This window comes from Hippocampus bargibanti, linkage group LG17 (assembly GCF_051943395.1).
Source record: "Hippocampus bargibanti isolate YZ-2025 linkage group LG17, ASM5194339v1, whole genome shotgun sequence".
NCBI lineage: Eukaryota > Metazoa > Chordata > Actinopteri > Syngnathiformes > Syngnathidae > Hippocampus > Hippocampus bargibanti.
The window spans coordinates 1,187,768-1,212,917 of record NC_142750.1 but is presented as its reverse complement, the minus strand read 5'-3'; the positions used below and the strand labels follow the sequence as shown (position 1 = coordinate 1,212,917).

The 25,150-nt window shown below is 41.5% G+C and overlaps 2 protein-coding genes across 6 annotated transcripts; one reads left to right on the top strand and one right to left on the bottom strand.

Moving 5' to 3' along the window:
- Nucleotides 1-318: 318 nt before the first annotated feature.
- Nucleotides 319-21,135, top strand: mapk8ip3 (mitogen-activated protein kinase 8 interacting protein 3). 5 transcript variants are annotated; one of them, XM_089017892.1, is made up of 34 exons: nucleotides 319-956; nucleotides 1,777-2,046; nucleotides 2,191-2,311; nucleotides 2,831-2,901; nucleotides 3,067-3,149; nucleotides 4,148-4,171; nucleotides 5,380-5,431; nucleotides 6,316-6,550; nucleotides 6,637-6,739; nucleotides 7,682-7,800; nucleotides 7,961-7,972; nucleotides 8,739-8,796; nucleotides 8,925-9,077; nucleotides 9,463-9,520; nucleotides 10,207-10,358; nucleotides 10,445-10,501; nucleotides 10,579-10,749; nucleotides 11,465-11,624; nucleotides 11,942-11,992; nucleotides 12,080-12,169; nucleotides 12,306-12,461; nucleotides 13,324-13,489; nucleotides 13,613-13,810; nucleotides 14,697-14,883; nucleotides 14,949-15,056; nucleotides 15,129-15,209; nucleotides 15,790-15,857; nucleotides 16,750-16,898; nucleotides 17,018-17,189; nucleotides 17,651-17,764; nucleotides 18,076-18,114; nucleotides 19,573-19,737; nucleotides 20,251-20,397; nucleotides 20,480-21,135. In XM_089017892.1, the coding sequence occupies exons 1-34, from the start codon at nucleotides 921-923 to the stop codon at nucleotides 20,602-20,604; spliced, it is 3,951 nt and encodes a 1,316-aa protein (XP_088874018.1). In that variant the 5' UTR covers nucleotides 319-920; the 3' UTR covers nucleotides 20,605-21,135. The 5 variants fall into 5 exon arrangements, with proteins under 5 accessions (XP_088874018.1, XP_088874015.1, XP_088874019.1 ...); XM_089017889.1 differs by having other exon boundaries at nucleotides 5,380-5,485; XM_089017893.1 differs by lacking the exon at nucleotides 4,148-4,171 and having other exon boundaries at nucleotides 320-956.
- nme3 (NME/NM23 nucleoside diphosphate kinase 3) lies at nucleotides 21,130-24,932 on the bottom strand. The gene is made up of 5 exons (XM_089017894.1): nucleotides 24,555-24,932; nucleotides 23,280-23,410; nucleotides 23,091-23,192; nucleotides 22,448-22,560; nucleotides 21,130-21,824 (listed from the first exon to the last, which is right to left on the bottom strand). Exons 1-5 carry the CDS (start codon nucleotides 24,598-24,600, stop codon nucleotides 21,710-21,712), a joined length of 507 nt encoding a protein of 168 aa, XP_088874020.1. The 5' UTR covers nucleotides 24,601-24,932; the 3' UTR covers nucleotides 21,130-21,709.
- Between the last annotated feature and the right edge of the window lie 218 nt (nucleotides 24,933-25,150).

Genomic DNA, 25,150 nt, shown 5'->3' with positions numbered 1-25,150 from the left:
GGCGACGCTTGTTTTTCAGAGTGCATCGTCATTATTCTAATAATGTATCACGGATCACTTTCAAGACAAATACTTTAGGGAAAAATATATCAACTTCCTGTTAGAGCCTGCAAAATTAAACCTAACTTTCATACGACGTTTAAGACAGTAGCTGTTAACTGAACCGACAGGCAAGCGTTTATGCAGAAAAGTCCAAACCTTTTTTTAAATTTAATTCACAGTAGGTCGCTGTTACTTGTACTTCAGTGCTAATACATAAATGTATTTTAATCTGAAAATTTAACCCAAATTTCCGGTATCGTTTTCTACCATGATGCGAGTAAGCGTGACGTCATCCCCAGTGGGGCAAATGCCCCCCTCCGTCTGAAAGGTAGCGAGAACCTCTCCCATTGGGAGACATCACCATCACCTCAGAAAAAAAGGCACAAACCATTTTATAGTGACTTCGTCGTCGTTGGGGGGGGGGGGGGTCGTATTTATTATTCTATTTATTAATTAATATATGTATTTCCTAAAAACAAAAATGGCTGGCTTCGCTCCAAGCGGCTAGATGAGAAGCAGGTGCGGCATTACCGACGAAAGCATCACTTTCTCTTTCCCCACGACTCGACATGGCTCCGGACAGGCCAAATCCACTGGAGAGACAATTTCACGGTTTCACCGTCGCTGAAATCCCTCTTTCGTGTTATTCGGAGGGAGTCAACTAGCTGGGCCGTGACACGACGAACTGGCAGCGGCGAAGGAGGACGAGGAGTGGCCCTATAATCTTATTTTTCGAACGATACATTTCCTTCGCCGATGTGACTGCTATGCGGAATTCCACGCTACTCCAGCGTTGAATCCATCCAAAAAAACATCGAGAGTCGACGAGGCCTTCCAAGCCTTCATTTGGCTGACCTCAGCCAACTGCAGACGCCAAGATGATGGAGCTCCAGATCGACGAGGTGGTCTACCAGGTAGGGTTAAAATGGGGAATATTTGCCATGACGAATTGGAAACTTTTCAGGGGAATTATTTGAATGTGTTTTTAATATTTGATGGGAAGACAAAATAGCTGTTAAAACCCCACATAGGCACTGGGACAAACATATTGACTCCATACATGAACACAGTTATTAGGGATGTGACACATTTTTTCAATAATTCATCACACATTTTCTAATACCATATTAAAGTGCATTTAAATATCTTTCAAATGATGTCTAGATTATTGTTCTATGACAAATAATAAGGAAATAATGGAATTTTTAATTTTCGAAATATGAGGGGATTCTATATAATAAGAATAATACATTTCATTTATAAGCGCCTTTAAAAACTCTCACGATCACTTTACAGGATAAGTTTTTCTGCGGGTGAGCAGCGGCAGCCATACGCGCCAGCATTCACTCAACCCGGAAGTAACTCAAATAGATAGAAAGCTAGCTCGCTAGCCAATCGATGGCCAACAGATACCTAGCTAGATAGCCAGCCAGCTATATAGTTAATAGATAGCTAGCTAGCCAGCCAGATAGCTAATAGATAGCAAATAGCTAGCAAATGATAATAATAATAATACATTTAATTTCTAAGCACCTTTTAAAACTCTCAAGGTCACTTTACAGGATACGTTTTTCTGCGGGTGAGCAGCGGCAGCCACACGCACCAGCGCTCACTCAACCCGGAAGTAACTCAAATAGATAGAAAGCTAGCTACCTAGCCAATCGATAACCTAAATCCCTAAATTGAGACCTCACAACATGAACCGTTCCTGGAATTTTCTAACCCTCTCACCAGGACGACTACGGCTCGTGTAGCGTCATGTCGGAGCGAGTGTCGGGCCTGGCCAACAGCATCTACCGGGAGTTTGAGAGGCTTATCCGCAGCTACGACGAGGAAGTGGTGAAAGAACTCATGCCCCTGGTGGTGAATGTCCTTGAGAATCTGGACGCCGTGCTGTTGGAGAACCAGGAACACGAAGTGGAGCTGGAGCTCCTCAAAGAGGACAACGAACAGCTCATCACCCAGTACGAAAGAGAGAAGGCGCTGCGCAAGCAGGCGGAGGAGGTGAGTCCTTCTCATCTTTGCACCAAAGCCGCAGTATAAGGCGCAACCCCAACGAATGGGATATGATTTGATGAGATACGTCACATCTGCCGTTGGTATCAGTTGATAAAAGGCTTTGTTGTGCTCACTCTTCATCTCCTCTAGAAATTTATCGAGTTTGAGGATGAGTTGGAAGAAGACAAGAAGGAACTGCAAGTGCAGGTGGAATTTTTGGAGCTGCAGGGAAAACAACTGGAGCTCAAGTCCAAGAATTATGCCGACCAAAGTGAGTTGACATTAAAAAAAAGCTCAGTGTAAACCTTCGGCCATTTTGGCTTGACAAAACCACAACAATATATTTGCTTATGCACTTCGCTACAGATACAGTGTGCTAGCTCTGGCCAGTATGTTCTTATCACCAGCGGCTAGTGATACTATGACGTTGAGCAGCTCCTTAAAGACGTTGTTGGTACCCTTTTTGTACTCTGATTGGTTAAAGCAACAATTTGATCGACACATTTAATGCGACAGGGCCTGCAGAACTGATTGTGAAGGCGTCCAGGTCGATTTCACAAATAATGGCTGAAATGTGATTGGTTTAAATACTTAAATACGAAAACACACGTATGGAAGCAACGCAAAGGGAAAAGTCATGAAAGTTTGGAAAGTATAATTCACGTCAATCTGTGATTCAGATATTTTTAGGCCAGCAGAGAAGGCCTTGCAGGCCCTAACGGCCCACCAATTTTTCATCCCATTATAACACGCAACAATACTTACTGCACGCGATTTGTCTGTTTGTCAGTCACGAGATTGGAGGAAAGAGAGTCGGACATGAAGAAAGAATACAACGCTCTGCACCAGCGCCACACTGAGGTAAGCGCCCAGCGAAACTCATCATCATCACTCGTATTCACGCGGGAAGGACATAGAACAAGCATCACGTAAACAAAATATATTTTTAAAAACCATTTTTAACCATGATTAACATATGATTTACTTTCCACTTCATATCTCCGGTTCCACACTGTGGTCTGAAAGATGATCCAGACGTACGTCGAGCATATCGAGCGTTCCAAATTGCAGCAGACAGGAAGCGGCCAATCGGATGGCAGTGGACGAACGTGAGTTGACCTGATGCGCGCGTGTACAAGTGTGTACATGTTGCTGTGGGGAATATTTATGTGTTTTTTATTTTTTTTATTTTAAATGTGACTTTCACCCACAAACTTGTTTCATTTGTCATCTGAGACGTTTGGGGCCTCTCATAGTTTCACTGCTGCTGCCATTTGTTTGTCAAGAGTCCATCAAGTGTGGAAAAAAAATGCTTTATTTTTTTCCTGAGGGTGGAAAAATAAGAAGTACAGTGATACCTCGGCTTACGAACTCTCTAGCTAATGAACTTTTCGCCTTACGAACTTTAAATTCGCGAGAATATAATCTTGGCATACAAACTATTTTTCGGGAAACACACGGAGCGCCACAATGAGTGATGTGTCGTACGTGAACGGACTCGTTTCAACTTTATTGATAGTTCAAAGGCAGAGTGTAGACTGTAAGGTTAAAATATCCCATCAATCAGGCTCCACAAATTGTCTGCCTGCATCTGTTCCTGTTGCAACATCACAACTTCCAAGATGTACAACCCAGAGCTCCTTGAGATGCAAAAAGCTATCAATTCCATCCAGCCATCAACAACCATCACAAAGGTCAATAAAACGACTTTATTATACTGTGCCGTTTATTTCTTTAATTACAATACCATGTCACATTTATTATACATAAAATAAGGTATATTGCGTGTAGTTTGAAGGCTTATTTAGTTGAAAATGAAGTTTTATGGGGACCTGGGAACGGATTATTTTCATTTTAATGGTTTCCTATGGGCAATTAATGTTTGGAATACACACTTTTCTGGGAAAATCAGTTGTAAATACTTTTGACGAAGAGGCAGTTCTAAATCCGCTTGTATTTGAAAAAGATAGCAAAGACAAGACTTGTCATGGAAACATCCCCAAATCGTTTTCATGTGTCTTGTCATTGTCCAGTTTTCTTGCTAATACGAGACTGTGTGTCTTTGTGTGTCTCACCGTCTTGCTCTCTTGTACTGCTGTGCGCTCAGTCACCGTCACACATGGAGGAAAAGGTAAATCCAACATGGCCGTCATGCGATTTGCCCTTTCCCGCACTTTTTTTTCTCTCAATTCCTGAACGTGCCTGCTCGGATTTGACTTTGCCAATTCCCCCCCCCCCCACACGTTCGATGCTGAGCATGTTGTTGTCGGACGGAAATCTCCCAAAATGATCGTGTCTTTGAGTGACGGTCTTGTTTGTGTTGCTTTTCTGATAGCGAACATCGACATGCGCAGGTTCATCGTATTTATTTCGCCTCATGGTGTGTTTGTGTCCATCAATGTGCTATTGTTCAATATCAAATTAAAAAAAAGCAGACATTGAATAGAATGGGAAATGTTTTGGTTTTCAACCAAAGAAGTTTTCAAACAGGTTTCTGGAACGGATTACGGTAGAAAATTCTGTGAAATAGTTAAAACCACTTCAAAAAAGTTTTTTCAAGGCTTGGAACGGATTAACATTTTTTACATTGATTTTAATGGGAAGTAGTGTTTTGGTTTTTGAACAGGTTTCTGGAAGGGACTACACGTCAGTTCCTCATGTCACATCTCTTGCGAGCAGGCGTCTGAGTATTGTTCAATGCTAGCTAGCTAGCTTTCTATCTATTTGAGTTATTCCGGGTTGAGTGAACGCTGGCGCGTTTAGCTGCCACTACTCACCCACAGAAAATTTATCCTGTGACTGTAAAGTGACCTTGAGAGTTTTGAAAGGCGCTTATAAGTGAAATATATTATTATATTATTATTATTATTATTATTATTATTATTATTATTATTATTATTATTATTATTATTATTATTATTATATAGCCAGCGCTTTATCTGCACCCAAACAAGAAAAAACAAAAACAAAACCCGAACAAATTCTGGAATGGCGGTGAATGAGTTAATAAGAATTCATGGACAAAATATAATTCACAGTCGTCTGTGATTCAGATTTTATTGGGCCAGCAGAGAAAGCCTTGCAGGCCCTGATGGCCCGCCACTGCTCGTATGTTACTTTCTTTTTTACTTGGTGGACATCCTCTAATTAGCATTGATGATGCTAACAATGGTTGCTAACGGTATTGTGGTCCACTTGCGTTTTTTGTATTTTTTTGTGGATTTTGTTGAAATGACTTTCTTTTAAATCGATTTGTGCATTTTTTTTATTTGTGTGTCAAAGTGTGTCACAAGATTTTGAATGGCCAAGTCATTATTTGTGGCTTTTGTCTTCCAACAGCAAAGCAGAGCGGCCGCCATCGCTGAGCCTGTACCCCAGCGGCGAGGGCATGGTACGTGGGGGTCACGGGGGGGCTAGGATGATGCCCGGGAAAGACATCTGGCAGGTCAGCGAGCTCGCCCGGTCCACCCTCGGTTCGGGCCTATCAGGTGGGACAGACAGCCGAGGTGGGGGCGGGGGTGTTACATTTAGTCACATGGCTTGACTCCATTTTCTCTGGTATCACCTCATCAGCATAACTAAGCCTATGTTGCCTAAGAAGTTGATTGTAGGAACGATCCAAATTGAACCTCACCCCACCATGGCGATTTAGTGAAGGGTTTTGCTGTTTTAGGAAAAAAGCTTCTTTTACTCCCCTTTCAAACCATCTATTTTCTTAATAATAATAATAATAATAATAATAATAATAATAATAATAATAATACATTTCATTTCTTTCTCAAAGACACTTTACAGTCACAGGATATTTTTTTGCTGTGGGTGAGCAGCGGCAGCCATATTATTATTATTATTATTGTTATTGTTATTATTGCTGTTGTTGTTATTGCTATTATTATTATTATTATTATTATTATTATTATTATTATTATTATTATTATTATTATTATTATTTATAATAGCCGAGGTCTGGCACCACCACCTCTCGACAGTAGGGATGTATATGTGTATATATAGGGCCAGAACTACCAGCAAATTTTAGTTTGCTGACGAAGCCTCTTGGATAAGAAGCGAAACATTCGACACCTTTAAAGAAGTACAGATGACGTGTGAAGAAACCTTTTCACCGATGGACCACTCCTGTACGACTTACAGAGACGTGAAGCTTTGAAAAACTTCACCAAAACGGATCATCCAAATGATTCATCTCAACTCTCACCGAATCTTTGACTCCATTTTGGCGATGCGATTCTCACACTATCTCTTGTTCCTCAAAAGGAGGACGGATCCGAGTCGGACTCGTTGGCAGCCACCCCGAGCAGCGCCGGAAGCAAGTCCAACACGCCAACCTCGTCGGTCCCGTCGGCAACCGTCACCCCGATCAACGAGGGCTTCCTGCCTTCCTCCGACTTTGACGTGATGCGGGCCGGCGGCCGCGGGAGGAAAAGCGCTAAGAGGCTAAGCCGCAATATGGAAGTCCAGGTTTCTCAGGAAACCAGGAACGTGAGCATCGGTAAAGTCATTCGGACGTTCTTTCAAAAAATAAATACGTACATCATAATAACCCCGCCCCCTTAGCTAAAATGTTCCGTTTGACAGGTATGGGAAGCAGCGACGAATGGTCCGAGTTTCAGGAGATCATCGATTCTACTCCCGAGTTGGACATGTGCGTGGATCCACGCTTGTACGGCGCGGGAAACAGGTTGGGCTTTTTTGGGCCGGTTTCAACCAACCTTTTCAACGTATATTAGGAATATTATTAGGAAGCCTTTAATCGTCCCACAATGGGGAATTTGCATATCTATCTCTATTTATATCTATCTATCCATCCATCCATCCATCCATCCACCTACATATCTACCCATCTAACAATTTAGCCATCGAGCTCTCTATAATAATAATCATAGCAAATTTCCCCATTGTGGAACGAATAAAGGTTTTCTGATTCTGAATAATAATAATAATAAGAAGAAGAAGAAGAAGACCTTGAGAGACCACTTTACAGTCAAAGGATGTTTTTCTATAACTAATAGATAGCAAATAGATAGCTAGGTAGGTACCCAGCTAGTTTGATCTCTATCTTTCTAGCTAGCTAGTTATGTCTCTCCCTCTCTATCTATCTATCTATCTATCTATCTATCTATCTATCTATCTATCTATCTATCTATCTATCTATCTATCTATCTATCTATCTATCTATCTATCTATCTATCTATCTATCTATCTATCTATCTATCTATCTATCTATCTATCTATCTATCTATCTATCTATCTATCTAGCTAGCTAGCTAGTTAGCTTTCTATTTCTCTAGGCAGCTAGATAGTTATTACTCTAGCTAGCTAGTTAGCTTTCTATCTCTCTAGGCAGCTACATACTTATTACTCTAGCTAGCTAGTTATCTCTAGCTATCTATCTCTTTAGCTAGCTAGTTATACTCTAGCTAGATAGCTAGCTAGTTATCTCTCTAGCTATCTATCTGTCTAGCAAGCTAGCTAGCTAGCTCTCTATTTGTCTTTCTCTCTATCGAATATATAGATGTAGTTATAGATATAAGTATATTGTACTGTTATCCCACAACATCTCCTAAACATTCCTAAACTAAAACTTCCTATACTTCAATTGTATGACATGTTGCTTTTGCAGCCCCTCCCAGGGAATCGTGAACGAGGCCTTCGGAATCAACACGGATTCTTTGTACCACGAAATTAAAGATGCCAAGTCGGACATCATCGGGGACGTCGATGCCGGGGCGGAGCTTCTTGGTATGAAAACCAAAGCGTTGGCCATCTTGATACATTGTATCAATTGGTTTTCAATTTAAACGTGGATCATGGGAGGAAGTGGTCATATTCCATTTATCTTTAAACTTTTTTTTTTTGCTTTATTTCTCCATTTTGGGGCTTCCGCTGGTGATTCCCGTAGGAGAGTTCTCAGGTGTGTATTGGTACTTTTGAAATCATACTTCCAAAGAAAAAATTAATAAACAACAGAAGTTTCAGGACAATTGCTTGATCATGGGTAGCGGTAAAATTGTTTGTATATCCATTTAAGTCCAATAATATATGATTTTTAAAAACTGGTAATATATGTTATTGTGCTACGGTATTTATTATTAAATAGTAAATGTTGATAACTTCCGAACAGTTATCTGTTTTTTTTTTTTTTTCTTGTCCATCCGTCATCTTTCTTTTTCTTCTTCTTCTTTGGCTGCAGTCCGAGACGATTTCTTCGGTGAGGCGCTTTCCTTCTTCTTTCTGCTCATAGTTGCTTGCCGTGTCAAGCTTACTTGACTGAAAGCCTAATTTTGCTAGGATTTTCTTTTCTTTATTTTTGTGTATTTTGTATATTGTATTTTTAATTTTGTAATTTTATTTATTTATTTTTGATTTATTTAATGTTATTTAATGTAACTTTTTTGCATTGTTTATACATCATTTTTTATTTATTTTATTGTTTTGTTTTATTGTATTGTATTTTATTTTATTGTATGTTATTGTGTTTTATTGTATTTTATTTTTCATTTTGTAATTTGTAATGTTTTTAATTTATTTTGTATTTATTTAATGATATTTAATTGACCTTTTTTTGCATTGTTTATATTTTATTTTTAATTATTGTTTTTTATGTATTTTATTTTATTTTATGTTATCGTATGTTATTTTATTGTATTGTTTCGTTTCATTTTATTTTATTTTGGCAGGGATGGGCAAGGAAGTGGAGAACCTTCTGACAGAGAATAAACAACTCCTCGAGACCAAGTAAGTAAGACTATCGGCCAACATGCCACCACGGTTACAATGAATTTCAACCACCATAACAACTTTTATAATCCCGAACGATGCTTAATAACAACTTTTAACTTCCCTCTCCTTTCTCTTTTTCCCAGAAACGCTCTCAACATCGTGAAAGACGATCTTATTGCCAAAGTGGACGAGCTGTCCAGCGAGCACGAGGTGCTACGAGAAGAACTGGAGGCCGTGAAGCAGTCCAAGACCAAAGTGGACGCCAGAGTGAAGGAGCTGGAAGAAGAACTGCGCAGGTGAAAATCATGCTCCACAATTATGAATCTTAACTCATTCACTGCCATTCCCAAATTTATTCGGGAATTGAAAATATGACGTGAATAGAAAGCTAGGTAGCTATATAGCTAATGTGTTTCCTGGCTCAAATAGCTAGCTAGATAGTTATATAGCTAATAGATAGCTATCCAGATATATAGTGAATATGTTTCCTGACTCAAATAGCTAGCTAGCTTGCTATATAGCTTTGCACATCTTCCGGCAGTGAGTGAGTTAAAAAATATTTTTATATATAAATATTTTTGCTGAAGAGATTAGCTCATATTGTCAGTCAATACAATAAAATGCACTCAGGCACTCAACGCCCCCCCCCCCCCCCCTTACACACACTTTGTTGGACTGCAGGTTAAGAGCCGAAGCTCTTGACGCATCTCGGGACTCCAAAGATGAAGGAAACGACGATGTAAGTCTTGGCTCATTTTTTTGTTTAATAATAATAATAATTTCATTTTTAAGCGCCTTTCAAAACTCTCAAGGTCACCTTACAGTCACAGGATATTTTTTCTGTGGGTGAGCAGTGGCAGCCACACACACCAGCGTTCACTCAACCCCGAAGTAACTCAAATAGATAGCAAGCTAGCTGGCTAGCTAATATATAGCTAATAGATAGCCAGTTAGACAGCTAGCTAACTAGCCAGGTAGCCATATAGCTAATAAATAGCCAGCTACATAGCTAGCCAGATAGCTAGGAGATAGCAAATGGATAGAACAACGTTGGTAAGTAAACAAAATTAATAGTTTGCTTTAGATTGAGTATGAGTACTAATAGCTAGCGAATAGTTAGCCATTAGCCAGCGAATAGCTATTTCGCTAACGAATAGATAGCCACCCACCAGCCAGCGAATAGATAGCTATTAGCCAGTGAACAGATAGCCATTAGCTTACTACTAATGTCTTTTTTTATCCTTGAAAACAAAAAAAAAATCCATGATGTACTGAAACCGCGATAAGTGAACCGCGAATTAGCGAGGATCACATAAAGCGTTGTTGTTTTTCGAGGTTTATCACCTCCAGCGAGAAACAATCTTCTCCAGGCAGTTTTTTTTCTGATCCAACTTTTTTGTCAAATGTTTTATTTTTGTTGCCAAGTTTTCATCGCCCATCCAAGACGGCGATATGACCATGACCCAAAGGCGACGATTTACCCGGGTGGAGATGGCGAGGGTGTTGATGGAGAGAAACCAGTACAAGGAGAGACTGATGGAACTGCAGGAGGCTGTGCGATGGACCGAGATGATTCGGTAACGCAACAAACAAGACATTCATTCAGTCACGACATGCCAATCAACTTTGAAGCGTCCAAAACCGTCATTTTTTTTTTCTCCAGTGCTTCGCGCGAAAGTCCTGCGATCCAAGAAAAAAAGAAATCGACCATCTGGCAGTTGTAAGTTTCTGTGCTTTGACCACACGTGTTTCCAGTGTCCCGCCAAAATAAAATGAAACCGTACAACCTCTCCCCAGCTTTGCACGTCTCTTCAGCTCATCGTCGAGTCCGCCGCCCGTCAAGCGTCCGTACTACAGCGTCAACATTCACTACAAGTCGCCCTCGCCAGCGGGCTTCCCTCAGCGTCGTAGCCACACCATGTGCCAGATCTCCACTTCCAACCGCACCTTGGAATTCTTCCCAGAAGAGTGAGCACTACTACCCCCCCCCCAGCAGATTTACCCAAAATAAACAAAACGATACTCACATCAACTCACATCATTTTTGTATCGCCTGAGAAGTAGAGAGATATCTAGCTCGCTAGCTAGAGAAATAGAGAGATAACTAGTTAGCTAGCTCGCTACGGAGATGGAGGGATACCTAGCTAGAGAAATAGAAAGATAACTAGTTAACTAGCTAGAGAGATAACTAGCTAGCTAGCTCGAGAGAGAGATAAATAGCTAGCTAGAAAGAGATAACTAGCTAGCTAGCTAGCTAGAGAAATAGAGAGCTAACTAGCTAGCTAGAGAAATAGAGATAAATAGTTAGCTAGCTCGCTACAGAGACAGAGAGATAACTAGCTAGCTAGCTAGCTAGAGAAATAGAGAGAACTAGCTAGCTAGCTAGAGAAATGGAGAGATAACTAGTTAGCTAGCTTGCTGCGGAAATAGAGAGATAAATAGCTAGCTAGAGAAATAGAAAGATAACTAGTTAGTTAGATAGATAACTTGCTAGATAAATAGCTAGCTAGCAAGAGAAATAGAAAGATAGGATGTCCTTTAACATACAACAGACTTTTTCAACACATTCAAAATGTATTTGCAAGTGCATTTTAAACATGTTTGCTAGCTACATGCTAACTCCCGCTCTCTCTCTTTATTTCTTTCTCCTCGGTTCTACCACTCGGCCGGCCGTTGGTTCCAGACTAGCCAGTAACGGTGTCGCGTCTCTCCTCAGCGACTCGGCACTGTTGGCCCGCCGAGAGCAGCGGCGGGAACAATACCGGCAGGTGCGCGAGCACATGCGTCGCGACGACGGCATCATGCAAGCTTGTGGCTGGAGCGTGCCGCCGCGTTTTAAACAGGTACGCGTCATCCCGACACGTGGGGAGAGGGGGGGGGGGGGGATCTGGCTAGCTGGCTAGCTATGTAGCTGCTTATTTATTAGCTATATGGCTATCTGGCTACTTAGCTAGCTTTCTAACTGGCTATCTATTCGTTAGCTAGCTAGATTGCTATCAATTTGAGTTACTTCGGGGTTGAGTGAACGCGGGTGCGTGTGGCTGCCGCTGCTCACCCACAGAAAAAACTTAGCCCCCTAAATGAGAGATGCCAAGGCGTCAAAAAGAGGTATTTGTGAAGGGCCAGTAGCCAAGGTGGCTCTAACTCTGGTCTCCCACAGACTGGCGGACAAACGGACAGCGCTCAGGACAGCCCGCTGAAAAGACAACAGGTAAGACAAAGCGGGGAACACAACAGCAACGAAAACAGACGCCCCAACTACGGCGGAAAGACCAATCTTTCTCATATGTGGACGTAGACCACCGGTGAAAAAGAGGACAATCGCATGAAGAATGTTCCCGTCCCGGTATACTGTCGGCCATTGGTCGAGAAAGATCCCAATAGAAAGGTAAGTTATTTAAAAAAAAAAATGATGTCATGGTTCAAAGAAATATAAAGGCAAACGAGCAACATTAAAAAAAAAAAATATATATATATATCAAATACAAAACTGTTTCTGCACTTTGTATTCGTTTCCACCTCAGCTGTGGTGTGCCGCCGGCGTCGACCTGACAGGATGGAGAACCGGCAGCCGAGAGTCGGAGCCGCCAAAAACGCTCCCCAGCGGTAGCGACCCTCTCCAAGCGGAAGAGAACAACGGCGGCAAGAAAAGCAACCACAACTCTCCCGAAAAGAGGAAGGTGAGCTTTTAGCGACTCTCGTTTAGCGGCAAATGATTGGACAACATTTCAGTCCATGTTCAGGTATCGTAATAAGAATACATTTCATTTATAAGCGCCTTTCAAAACTCTCAAGTTCACTTTACAGTCACAGGTTAGGCTTAAGTTTTTTTCTGTGGGTGAGCAGCGGCAGCCACACGCGCCAGCTCAACCCGGAATAACTCAAATAGATAGGAAGCTAGCGAGCTAGCCAGCTAATAGATAGATAGCTAGACAGCTAGATAGCTAATAGACAGCAAATATATAGCTAGCTAGGTAGCTAGCCAGCTTGATAGCTAATAGACAGCTAGCTAGACAGCCAGCCAGATAGATAGTTAATAGACAACAAATAGATAGCTAGCTCGGTAGCTAGCCAGCTAGATAGTTAATAGACTGCTAGCTACACAGCCAGCCAGATAGATAGCTAATAGACAGCAAATAGATAGCTAGCTAGGTAGCTAGCCAGATAAATAACTAGCTAGCTAGATAACTATCCATATAGACAGCTAGCTAGACAGCAAATAGATAGCTAGCTAGGTAGCTTGCCAGCTAGATAGCTAGCCAGCTAGATAGCTAATAGACAGCCAGCCAGATAGATTGCTAATAAACAGCAAATAGAGAGCTAGGTAGCTGGCCAGCTATCTAGCTAATAGACAGCCAACCAGCAAGATAGATAGCTAATAGACAGCAAATAGCTAGCTAGCTAGATATTTAGTTGCACTCCCGTGAGTACCATAATCAAATTGGCCCTTCTACATTCACCAAAGTCTTTTTTTTTGTTAATCTGGTATTTGTACCTTAAGTACGACACAACGACTCCTAGTTTCTTTGTGCAACGCTCCAGTCCAAAGAACTACAGGAAAGCGACACCATGAGCAGCCGCGTTTGGATCCTCACCAGCACGCATTCCGCCAGCAAGGTGGTGATCATCGACGCCAACCAGCCGGGTTCGCTGGTGGACCAGTTTAACGTCTGCAATGCTCACGTCCTCTGCATCTCTAGCGTGCCAGGTGACATAATGCATCATTCATTTTCTACACACACAATATTAATATGACATAAACACCGGAAATCATTTTTGGGACGCAACTTCCCTTTTCATTTTATTTTTTTCTGTGTGTGTGTTTTTGCAGCTTCTAGCGAGAGTGACTATTCGGCTGCTGAGATCCTTTTGGATCCGGGTGACGGTGGCGCGGGGGCGGGCGACGATGCCGGCAGCGTGGAGGGTATGTTGGCTGGTATCACGCTAGTGGGTTGCGCCACTAACTGCAGTGTTGCCCGGAGCAACTGCTCCTCACGCACCGACACTCCCATCATGGACAAAGGACAAGGTGGGGGTCCATGCTGAAAAATAACAAACAAAATCTTTGTCTTAAAGGACAACCGACACCATTTTTTTGTTTCCTAACTCACATCAGAAAAACGTTTGATAGCATCTAAAATACCCAAAACACGCAGGCTGATGTTTTTAGTCAAATGCAACACACAAATAAAAATGACTTCAAGTGTCCCAAAACCGCCACAAAATGAGCTCTGAACTGGTGGGATTCAGAAAGTCCCGCCCCCTTGTTCGTGACGTCACGCAAGGATACTCCTTCACAAACTGTCTTGCTCCAGAATCAAAACGATGGCTTCAGATTGGGAGAAGATGCTTTCTTGTTACTCATCCAGTTTATGAATATGATTCAAGTAGTTCTGAAGCGGAATACATAAATGTTTGGAATCGATGAAAGAAGTCCTTCCGTATCGATTGGAGTTGTCTGGACTCCAATGTACGCTACCCAGAAAATGCACAAGATGGCACACAAGCTCCGTTGGAAATGAGCTGATTTGTCTGCTGGGAATTTGTGTCAACTAGTATCAAATAGTAGTCTTGGTGCAACACACAACGATTCACCATCGCGTTATTTCCTTCTAATTTCGCCATCAACATGATGTTTTCAGACGAAAAAAAGTACCCAAAATGCATTGTGTGTCGCTTTCTCGGTCTGTGGCGTTCCCTCCGTGACATCACGTAGGGCATCGTCATCAACTCGAAAACAAGACTTTCCGAATATTCAGCGCGAGTCTTAAAAGGTAAAATCTAGCTATATGCGCTCAGTGGAAGTCATTTGAAGTGATTCTACATATTATGGACGCAACTTATCCGGAGGTGTCGGTTGTCCTTTAAACGTGATTTTTTTTTTTTTTTAAACTTTGAATAATATTGCGCTTTAGCCCCCGTGGCCCCCCCTGCTAGCATCAAGATCCCCCCTCCCCAATCCGCCGAGGAGGCCACAGAGGCCACGGAAGTCCCGGAGTCCACATCCGCTCACGCCGAACTCAAATCGGCACCGTCGGGGCCGTTCATGGAACACGTCTTCACCGATCCGACGCCTCGTTCAGCGGCCGATGCTTCTGACAGGTGTGAACGTCCTGAAACGGTTTCGGCGGAGACGGAAATCATAATGCGCGCTGTCCTCCGTGCAGGTCCACGGAGGACGCGTCGGTCCCTCCGGAAATAGAAAATGTTGGTGAAGAAAGCAAAATGTACACGAGCATGGCCCCCACCATGTGGCTCGGAGCACAAAATGGCTGGTATGGCGCCACATATTACGATATTACCAATTTTATCCGAGTTTTTATGACTCTTTTCTGTCCGTCTTTCAGGCTTTATGTCCACTCGGCGGTTGGCAACTGGAAAAACTGCCTCCACTCCATCAAACTCAAAGACTCTGTGCTCAGTCTGGTGTAAGTAAGAGCCTCATTGGTTTTTTTTATAATGAATAATAATAATAATAACGACTTTGTTCAGCTGAAGCTGGAACAAAGCGCTAATATGGACAAAAGGTCATAAATTCTGTGAAATAGTTAAAAAGTGCTTAAAAATTATTTTCAAGACTTGGAACGGATTAACATTTTTTACATTGATTATTATGGTAAGTGCTGTTTCGGTTTCTGAACAGGTTTCTGGAAGGGACTGTAATAATAATAATCATTTCATAATAATAATAATAATCATTTCATTTCTAAGTGCCTTTCAAAACTCTCAAGGTCACTTTACAGTCACAGGATGAAGTTTTTCTATGGGTGAGCAGCGGCAGCCACACGCGCCAGCGTTCACTCAACCAGGAATTTAATAGCTAGAAAGCTAACTAGCCAGCTAGTAGATAGCTAATAGATAGCCAACATATAGCTAGGTGGATAGCTAGCCACCTAGATAGCTCTATAGCTAATAGCTAGCTAGATAGTTAGCTTTTTGCTGGTTGACGGGCATATTCTTTCCTTTTGAGGTTGTCGTTGTCCTAAATGTGATCTGTCTTTCTTTCAGGCACGTGAAGGGTCGCGTGCTCGTGGCCCTTGCCGATGGGACCCTCGCCATATTCCACAGATTCGAAGGTAAATGCTTAAAGGACAACCGACACCACCGGACAAGTTGTGTCCATAATTTGTAGAATCACTTCAAATAACTTCTACTGAGCGTATTTGACAAAGATTCCACCGCATATTGCTAGATTTTACCTTTTGATTATTCAGGAAGTCTTGTTTTCGAGTTGATGACGAAATTAGAAGGAAAAAAACATAAATAACGTGATGGTGAATCGTTGGGTGTTTCACCAAGACTACTATTTGATAGTAGTTGACACAAATTTCCAGCAGACAAATCAGCCCCATTTCCAACGGAGCTTATGCGCCATCTTGTGCATTTTCTGGGACGTTACATTGGAGTCCAGTCGGCTCGTATTGATCCAGAAGGACTTCTTTCATCGATTGCAAACGTTTATGCTTTCCTCTTCAGAACTACTTGAATCATATTCATAACTGCATGAGTCACTAGAAAGCATCTTTTTCCAAATCTGAACTCTCTGAAACCATTGTTTTGATTCTGGAGCATGGCAGTGTGTGACCAATAGTGATGTCACTAACAAGGGGGCGGGACTTTCTGAATCTGCCCAGTTCCGGGCTCATTTTGTGGCAGTTTTGGGCCACTTGAAGTCATTTTTATTGGTGTTTTGCATTTGACGAAAAATATCAGCCTGCGTGTTTTGGCTATTTTAGATGCTATGAACAAAAAAATGGTATTGGTTGTCCTTTCAGCCTGTATGAAGGTTTTCACTCTCACAAAAAATATCTATATAGAAATAAATCCACTTTATCGGAGATGCAGATGACCTGACCTGCGTTTTGCACATTAAACATGGCAATCACAGGATGGGGGGGGGGGGAAATGGCTGACGTTATTGTGGGCTGACGGCGCGGCGCTCCCAACGAATTTGTCGTCTTCGTACAGACGGCCAATGGGATTTGTCCAACTACCATCTGATGGACCTGGGCCGACCTCATCATTCCATCCGCTGCATGGCCGTCGTCCACGACAAAGTGTGGTGCGGCTACAAGAACAAGATCCACGTCATTCAGCCCAAAAGCATGCAGATCGAGGCCAGTCGCCATTTTGTTTCTTCAGTTGTTCTTCATTTTTCCCGAAATCTTTTGTCACATGCTTACTTTTTTTTTCTTCTTCTTCTTCTTCTTCTTCTTCTTCGTCCTCCTCCTAGCAGAAGTCCTTTGACGCCCACCCTCGTCGGGAGAGCCAAGTTCGCCAGCTGGCTTGGATCGGCGACGGCGTGTGGGTGTCCATCCGGCTGGACTCCACACTGCGCCTCTACCATGCCCACACGCACCAACATCTGCAGGACGTGGACATCGAGCCTTACGTCAGCAAGATGCTCGGTCAGGCCAGGCCTTCTTGGACATTTTCATGGATGGATGGGTGGATGAATTGATGGGTGTTGATGGATGGATGGAGATGGTTGTTGATGGATGAATGGTTGGGTGTGATGGATGTTGATGGATGGATGGATGGAGATGGGTGTTGATGGATGGATGTTGATGGGTGGATGGATGGATGAAGATGGTTGTTGATGGATGGATGGATGGATGGATGGGTGTTGATGGATGGATGGACGAAGATGGGTGTTGATGGATGGATGGAGATGGTTGTTGATGGATGGATGAACGGTAGTTGATGGATGTGGATGGATGGAGATGGTTGTTGATGGGTGTTGATGAGTATGGATGGATGGAGAGACATTTTAGTATTTAATACACTTTGTATTGTGAAATTGTTGATGTTTGATCACGCGCTAAAACTTGAAAACAATTCTCCATGGCGACCATCTTGTTTTTCACAGGCACCGGCAAACTTGGCTTCTCCTTCGTGCGCATCACGGCTCTCCTGATTGGTGGAAATCGCCTGTGGGTGGGGACTGGAAACGGCGTCATCATCTCCATCCCGCTGACGGAAAGTGAGTGAGCATCTCACATGCTCAAAAAAATAATTTACAATTCCAGAGAATAAATAGAAAGTGTCATAGCGTTTTTTTGTTGTTTTTTTACCTTTTGGGGGCGTGGCCATCTTTTATTTGGTCTTGTGTTTGTTGTGAGTGGAGTGACTTGACGTTGTAGCGCCGTCCGTCATTTAGCGCCTTTATGCGTCAAGGTGGAGAAAAAGGAGGATTGGAAATGAAAAGTCGTCCTCAGGCAGTTTCAGTCACTCGACTTTCTTTCTTTCTTTCTTTCTTTCCTTCCTTCCTCCTCCTTCGTTCTCCTTCGGTAGCGGTGGTGCTTCACCGGGGACAACTGCTGGGTCTGAGGGGTAAGTGGGAGTGCTGCCTCCTCCCGCTACTGGCCCTCTTTTTCACCTTAGCCCTTTTGTGCCCCTTTAGTAAACAACAACAACAACAAATAAGAAAACCACAAGCGCTACAGTGATACCTCAGCTCACGAACGCTTTAGCTCACCAACGTTAAATTTGCGAGAATATCATCTTGGTATACGAACTAGTTTTCGGCGGATGAACAGTGCACCAGTATTCACTCAACCGGAATAACTTAAATAGCTAGAAAGCTAGCTAGCTAGCATTGAACAATACTAAGACGCCTGTTCACACTGACACGAGGAACTGACGTATAGTATTATTATTATTATGATTTATTATTTATTATGAGGACAGCTCATGTATTTTGTTTTTCTACTTTCATTCCTTTCATCACTTTGCTGCTGTGAAATGTAAATTTATCCACTGCGAGACTAATAAAGGCAAACCCAATCCAATTATTATTATTATTTGCTAGCTATTTGCTATCTATTAGCTATCTGGCTAGCTATTTGCTATCTAGCTATTCACTATCTAACTGCCTTGCTATCTAGCTAGGTATCTGTTGGCTATCTATGAGCTAGCTGGCTAGCTTTCTATCTATTTGAGTTACTTCAGGGCTGAGTGAACACTGGTGCGTGTGGCTGCCGCTGCTCACCCACAGAAAAATGTATCCCGTTACTGTAAAGTGACCTTGACAGTTTTTAAAGGCGCTTATTAATTAAATGGATTATTATTATTATAGTCCCTTCCAGAAACTTGTTAAAAAACCGAAACAGCACTTCCCATAATAATCAATGTAAAACATGTTAATCCGTTCAAAGCCTTGAAAACAATTTTTTGAAGCACTTTTTAACTAGTTCACAAAATTTATGACCTTTTGTCCATATTAGCGCTTTGTTCCAGCTATTGTTATAGCGCTATATAAATCAATCTGTATTGTATTTTGGACAGCTGCCCTCATTTCAAGCTCAGATAACTCCAGACCCACACCATATAGGAATTAATGCTATGGCCCGCCACTGATCAATTCATGTGAAACCGCAATAGCTTTGTAACATGCTAACGTAACAAGACGCCAATGACAAGTCAATGCTATCGGCTGTAGCGTAGCGTCGATTGACCCCCGTGGCCTCTTCCAGCATGTTAGCATTTGGTGGGTCCGACCGTGTTGAAGGTTCGATTCTGTGAATTTGATTTCTAGCGGAACGTCCTGAACGCTGCCTTGGTTGCTTTGCATGCTAATTATCTTAGCCACACTGCGCTGGTGGTAAATGTTGTTTCTTCAATCTATTGCATGTACAAGCTGTGCAAACACCCGCCACTCTAATTTGCAATGACTAGCTGCTAGTCTTTTGTTTTTGTTTGTCATTTTTATTCAGCCTTTTTTGGACCAAACGATCATATTTACATAGCTGTTTTTTTTTAAATAATATATTTTTTCATGTGATCTTTCAGCCAATAAAGTATCGCCGACGTCATCCGGCGGCGTGATCCACGTGTACGGCGACGACGGCTCCGAGAAAAGCAACGGAAGCTTCATCCCTTACTGCTCCATGGCGCAGGCGCAACTCTGTTTCCATGGACACCGTGACGCTGTCAAGTTCTTCGTCACAGTACCTGGTAGGCCTTTATAATAATCATAATAATAATAACAATAAGAAGAAGAAAAAGAAGGAATGAAATGTATTAGTATTATTATTATTATTATTAGCTAACTATTAGCTAACTTTCTATCTATTTGAGTTATTTCGAATTGAGTGACTACTGGTGCGAATGGCTGCCGCTGCTCACCCGCACACAAAAAAATCTGACTGTAAAGTGTCCTTGAGTTTTGAGAGGTGCTTAGAAATGAAATTTATTATTATTGTAATTCTTCTTCTTCTTATTATTATTATTCTAATTCTTATTATTATTATTATCATCATTATTATCATGATCATTACCATTATTATTATTATTACAGGTATTATTATTATTATCATGATCATTACCATTATTATTATTATTATTATTATTATTATTATTATTATTACAGGGATTATTATTATTATTATTATTGATGATTTATTATTATTATGATTATTATGATTATTATTATGATTAAACCCCTCCCTTTTTTGTCACTTGTGAAAGGCAACGTTCTGGCCACGCTGAACGGCAGCGTTCTGGACAGCCCGACGGAGGGTCCGGGATCCGCCGCCCCTCCGTCGACGGAAGCCCAGAGTCTTCAAAATGTGCTGGTGCTCAGCGGCGGGGAAGGTTACATTGACTTCCGTATAGGTGAGCGTTCACCGCTGGAAGAATGAATTGATGAATTGATGAAAATCAAAATGGACAACTTGTTCACGTGTCTTCTCCTCAGGGGACGGTGAGGACGATGAGACAGAGGAAGCGGAAAGCGACGGCGCCTCCCAGGTCAAACCTGCTTTGTGCAAAGCCGAGAGAAGCCACATCATCGTCTGGCAGGTGTCTTACATACCCGAGTGACTCTAACCCTGTCTTTCTCAATTTGTTATCGTACATCCCTCGTACCCCGTCAACGACTAACCTTCTTATATACGCCCCCCATCGGGTCATTCTAAATATCATCATTCATAACTACTGGACCTTATATTTGTCGTGTATTCGCCTTTCAAGCACTATGACCTATATTGTCCTGCATCGGCCGATTGGAAAACCTCCATTATACCTAGCAAATACATCAACCATTTCAAAAAAAGATGTTATTACTCCATTTCAAGTAGCCAATAGTGATATTTGTTGGAATATGGATGGTGAAGGCATGTTCACCTCAACCTTCAAGAATCGCAAAGCAGCCATTTGCTATGCCCGATTCTAACTTTAAGAGATGACATCATCGGGGTGTTTCCGGGTGACGTCGAGCAGGTGAATTTGTCGTCGCTGTGTGTACAGATCACTGTAAATGTTTCCAAAGTACACATTCCTCTATGGTCTGTATGGAAATTCATGAATCGATCTCTGTGTGGATGATAACCTATTAAATCACAATCATCACAATCGGAAACATCTTTTATTGGCCAAGTATGTAGAACCAGTGTCTGAAATAATGTCTGCCCGGACGCCCGTGGCGTGCAACTTTTACGTCGGGCGTACAACTTACAAAACGTCTCCGCCCGAGTGGCCGACAACTTTAAAAAAAAAAAAAAAAAAATCAAACGTTTGCATTTTTCAATAAATCAAACATTTGAACAAACATTTAGAAATTGGAATAAATTATTCCAATTATTTTCAGATTTACAAACGATGTGTGACTCAGGCAAACACGCTGCAGACATCTTGATATTTATTCTTACCAATCTCACAACAAAACTTGGAACAAAAGTGCATTTCCATTGTTTCTAATTCAACCTGATAACACGTTCGTGGAGCATTTTACTTTATGATAACAACACTGTTGTTCACTTCATGTCGTACCTGGGATCTTTTTCCCCCTAAAAAAATTCAAATTCAAGTATAAAAATACATTTTTTGTTATAAAAAAAAGCCCCAGGTATGTATCCCTTCTCCCACATTCGATCAAGTGACCAAGGTCTGACAGCAACGTTGAAATGCAGAACCTCAATGGAGGTGCTCAGTAGATCCACGTCGTGCTGTTGCGCTCCCACAGTTGGAGTTCATGACCCTTGAACCACAGAGAAATTTCCTTCTGGGCGCTTGGAACAGAGTCGCTGCCGTGGATCACGTTCCTGTCAGCGCACGCCGAATAATCATTGTGTAATTCATCATGCCTTTTTTTTAACTCATTCACTGCCAGACGATTTGCCAAAAATGTGTCCACATATTGATTTCTATAACGCTTTAACAACAGCTGAAGCTGGAAAAAACCGCTAACATGGAGAAAACGTCGAAAATTCTGTGAAATAGTTCAAGTGCTTCAAAAAAGTTTTTTCAAGGCTTGGAACGGATTAACATTTTTTTACATTGATTATTATGGAAAGTGCTGTTTCGGTTTTTGAACAGGTTTCTGGAAGGGACTATATGTCAGTTTCTCGTGTCACGTCTCATTGTGAGCAGGCGTCTTAGTATAGTTCAATGCTAGCTAGCTAGCTAGCTTTCTATCTATTTGAGTTATTACGGTTTGAGTGAACGCTGGCGCGTACGGCTGCCGCTGCTCACCCACAGAAAAACTTTCTCCTGTGACTGTAACGTGACCTTTTGAAAGGCGCTTATAAATGAAATCTATTATTATTAAAAGGGAAATGCTGCCCCCTTGTGGCGTCCTATTTTCAATTCCCGAATAAATTTGTGAATGGCAGTGAATGAGTTAATGAAACCCGTCTGTTGCAAGTTAAGCGTCGGTTGTTCTTACCTTTCCACATCCACACAGTAGTCCCCTCGAATAGTCCCAGGGAGCGACGCGGCCGGGTTGGTCTCGCCTAACATCTTGCGTGCCGTCTTGACTACATCGAGGCCCTGCCACACCTGAATCGACACACCGACATACAGGCAAGGAGTATTCTATTAGCTAGCTATCTATTAGCTGGCTAGCTGGCTGGCTATTTGTTGGCTAGGACGCTAGATGGCTGTTGGCTAGCTATCTGGCTATCTATTAGCTAGCTATGTAGCTAGCTATCTAATTTGTCCTGTGACTGTGAAGTGACCTTGAGAGTTCTGAATAGCGCTTGTAAATGAAATGTATTATTATTATTATTATCTATCTCTTAGCTAGCTAGCTTCCTATCTATTTTGGCTATCTGGCTGGCTATCTAGCTGGCTATCTATTCACTATCTAGCATGCTGGCTATCTAGCTGGGTATCTGTTGGCTAACGATTACTTAGCTAGCAAGCTTTCTATCTATTTGAGTTACTTCCGGGTTGAGCTCACACACAGAAAGAAAAACTTATTCTGTGACTGTAAAGTGACCTTGAGAGTTTTGAAAGGCGCTTAGAAATCCAATGTATTATTATTATTATTATTATTATTATTATTATTATAAAGCAGATAAATTCACCATGGCAACCACTGGTCCAGATTTCATGTAGTGAATCAGTCCACTGAAGAACGGTTTGTTCCTCAAATCCCAATAGTGGTCCACAAGAAGGTCTTCTGATGCCTGAGACACACACACACACACACACACAAATCCTTGCTGTATAGAATGATCATTAATGACAAGCAACAAAGTGTTTTCATCTTCTACCTTCACAAGTTTGAGCGCCACCAGTTTGAAGCCTTTGGTCTCAAAACGGCGCACGATTTCGCCCACCAGTTTCCGCTGCACGGCATCCGGTTTGATAGCGATAAAAGTGCGCTCATTCACACCTGTCCAGCCTGATGGAAATTAAAAAATAAATAAAATAAAATAACCATAGGTATGAAATCACCTGAAGTAGGGATGTGACAACATTTTTCAATTATAATTCACACACATTTTATAATGAATGATTAATACCATATTTAAGTGCATTTAAATAGCTTTCAAAGGATGCATAGATTATTGTTCTATGAGAAATAATAAGGAAATAATGATTTTCTGCCTGTAATTACACAATGAAAATCTATGACCGAGTTCTTTATGAGAGTTTAAACGATCATAACTTTCTTAATTTTTGGCAGATCTTAACGAATAAGATACAACTGAAAAGCTTTTGAAATTCTAAACAACAGAAAACACAAGAAAAAAAATCAAAATATAAATGAGCAAATAACGGTCGAATGCAGGCAGATTTTCGTCAGAAATTCAAAATGGCTGTCATCGAATACTAGGAAAGAAAATTGAGAGCTCTATAAATATATATGCTAATGCTTCTTTTTGCTTGAAATTTGGCAGTTACGGAGAAACATATATATTCTACCACTTCTACGAGTTATAAAAATACAACTTTCTCACCTTTATAAACTGTAGTGTTAGCAAAAAAGAACGTACACTTCAATCATTTTTTCCCGTTTCTCGTTGTCGTATTAGGAAATTTCAAGAACCAGCATGGAGGGAAACGTGTGTAATACGTCATCATAAATTGCATATCTTGGAGAATCCCACTAAAAGCGATTACCCGAAGGATTAATTGATGCCAAACGTAACATGCAAATGACCATCGGAATACGCAGACGAGGTTACAAACTCGAAATTGCATGGCGTATCGGAAGAATTTTAGCAAACTGAGGACTAAAACTATTTCATCGACTAAACTAAAACAATTTCGATGAAATTTTATCTTGCTTCAACAAAAAAATAAAAATAAAGTTGAACATTTGATCACTAGCAGTAACACCATACAGCGCCACTCAGCGACGAAAACATCTTTGTTTACAATCACCATAGAACCCGCTCGAGCTCCAAAATGGCCGCCACATCCCACAATCCCCCGCGTCTCCCAACAACTTCCCCACCAGCTAGCCAAACTAGCATTGCCGTCCTCGCCACCCGTAAACAACTATTATGAATTTAAATATCGAAACGGATACATCCACTGACCTGACTGGAAGACCTGTGAAAACAAAGAGAGAAAGAAGCATATCATGGTCGCTGTGGAGGATTAATTTTGGAGGGAAGAAAGACCAGAGTTCCGCACGCACGCGTTTCTTTTTCTTAGCCGAGTGGTAGGTGTGTGATAAGAGTCCTTGCAGCCAAATAAACGCATGCGGACTATTTCCTCGAATTTGTCGATAGTTTACATACTTATCATGCGAACAAAAAGTTGAAAAGTATTAATTCGTGGTACAATCAGAAATATATTTGTCTTTCACGATCACAGTCTCCGAATTCGGCATTCTGTTTTCACTATCTTCCGGGACCTTAGTAAATACGTTCCAATGTGTACAAGCTGGCAAAACTGCGACGGCATTTATTGTCCAGTGTTATTACAGAATATTACATTTATTCTTCCTCATATTCAACACGTTTGGCTCAAAAAACAAAAGTTTTTTTTTCTTAAAATCACATGCTCTCAATATTGACCTGCAGCATGTTTCGAGCGAAAGATTCGATTATGGTTTGTGTTAGTACAGTAACTCAATCTTATCCATTAGAACATTGATTTTCAACAGGTCTGTGTAAACTCAAAATCGTCC